The 2337-nt window shown below is 36.0% G+C and overlaps 1 protein-coding gene across 1 annotated transcript in view; it reads left to right on the forward strand.

Moving 5' to 3' along the window:
• The window catches only part of LOC106882704 (nose resistant to fluoxetine protein 6), an 11439-nt gene that overhangs the window by 1968 nt on the left and 7134 nt on the right, over positions 1-2337 (forward strand). The window contains exon 3 of the mRNA XM_014933468.2: positions 480-651. Within this exon, the coding sequence (XP_014788954.2) occupies positions 480-651 (172 nt within the window). The remainder of the gene's footprint in view (positions 1-479; positions 652-2337) is intronic.

Below are 2337 nucleotides of genomic sequence, written 5' to 3' on the forward strand. Positions count from 1 at the left end.
TATATATATATATATATATATATATATATATATATCAATTAGAAAATGGAGGATAATATGCTGAACCCATATTATCCCCCATTTACTAATTGATATACAAATCTGGGGTAAAAACAACCCCTTTTACCCGCTCCCATTTATTGCACTTGGTATAACACTAGTGTAGCAATAATTGGGTACCCTCCCAGCAGTATATTGGATAGATACTATCCATTAGTGGGTTGAATCCTCAACCCCTTGGATTTTCATCGATGAGTTCATGAAACTTGGTTCTTTTCCCTAAAACTATATATTTATATATATTTTAATCTGTAAAGCTCAATATAATTTTAATTTTTTATTAATTTATTTTAATTGAGTTTTTACCTGTAATTTTGGATTTTGTCCCTAATATTATTATATATATATATATATATAATACAATGTTTACAATTGTGTTTAGTATGCAAGTTAAACTGATGTTTTTTGTCTTTCTTCAGTCTGACCCCGCCTTACATGTTGTTGATGATGCTTTACGTACCATTGTTCCGATACATGGGACACGGCCCCTTCTGGCCACCACAGGGCATTGAGAAGGACTTCTGCAAAAATTCTTGGTATTACAATCTTTTCTACATCAACAATTTTATGCCTAATGCCTCAAAAAATATGGTAAGTTGATGTCTATTTAACCATCATCTCCCCACCACCACCACCATCCTGCCATCCACCCCACAAAAACACTCTAATACCATCTGCCATACCATTCACAAGCTGAACAAGACTGACTTTGCCGTCTGTCCCTCAAGGTTCGATAAAATAACGTACCAGCCTATCACAGGGGTCGATGTAAATCAAATTATTCTCTACCCTCCGCTTTGCTTACCTTCAGCCAAAATCTCCCATTGCTACATTCTGGGTTCAAATTCCACCGAGGTCAACTTTGCCTTCTATCCTTTCAGCGTTGATAAAATTAAGTACCAGTGATATGTATATATACATATGTATATGTGTATATATATATACATATATATATATATATATATATATATATATATATATATATATATATATATATATATATATATATATATGTAGTGAAGCACTAACAGCACTGCCGAGCGTGTTCATTGCCAGAGCAAACTGTCTGGCTTCCGTGCTAGTGGCTCGTAAATAGCACCATTAGAGCGTAATCGTTACCAGCGTTGCCTTCTAGCACTTGTGCTGGTGACACATTAGAAAATCACTCGAGCGAGGTCGCTGCCAGTACCGTTGGACTGGCTCCCGTGCAGGTGGCACGTAAAAAAACACCTTTTTGAGCGTGGCCATTGCCAGTAATGTGTGACTGGCCCTCGTGCCGGTGGCACGTAAAAGCACCCACTACACTCTTGGAGTGGTTGGCATTAGGAAGGGCATCCAGCTGTAGAAACTCTGCCAAATCAGATTGGAGCCTGGTGTAGCCATCTGGCTTCACCAGTCCTCAGTCAAATCGTCCAACCCATGCTAGCATGGAAAGCAGACGTTAAATGATGATGATGATGATGATATATATATGTATATATACATACGTATATGTCTATGTGCATACGTATATGTCTATGTGCATATGTATATGCATATATCTATATGTATATAAATATATATGTATTATACATATGTGTATATACATCTATATATACAGGGTGTCCATAAAGTCTGGGTACATGAGGATTAACACATACTTTAAGAAATTATTATTTCTTATATTTAATTGTTTATGTTATGATTTTATTTACTCCATGTACCCAGACCTTGTGGACACCCTGTATATATAAAGATTAGAATGTGTCTGTGAGAACTACACAACCAATTTCATTCAAATTTTACACATGCCTTACCTACGGTCCAGGTAGTGTTTTGGGCCAAAAACTTTTTTTAACTTGTTGCTCAGTGCGAGCCCAGTGCAATATCACATCTCCTTCACTATTGCAGTATTACGTGTCAAAAGTGAAACAATAACATCTCTCTAATCTAATATCAGACCCTTTCACTTTAATACCGAAACTATTAAAGTGAAACTATTATCTCACATTCTGTTGTGTCTGGGGAGAGTCATTTTCTTATCGTGCCTTAAAATTTAACACACTCACACATATCTCACATATATACATTAACTATACAAACACTGGCTGGTAACATATAAAATATAAACAGAAGCTAAAACTTATTAAAATATTCTTATTGTTTCTTCAACTTACCGGACAAGGGCTCCTGGCTCCCTTTACTGCAGGCGAAGGAGTAAAAAACGAAGATATTTTGACTTGTCCGGGCATTGCTATTACAGACAAATTAACAATTCGACTGGAGAGATAAACACAA

Source organism: Octopus bimaculoides, chromosome 30, assembly GCF_001194135.2.
Source record: "Octopus bimaculoides isolate UCB-OBI-ISO-001 chromosome 30, ASM119413v2, whole genome shotgun sequence".
Taxonomy (NCBI): domain Eukaryota; kingdom Metazoa; phylum Mollusca; class Cephalopoda; order Octopoda; family Octopodidae; genus Octopus; species Octopus bimaculoides.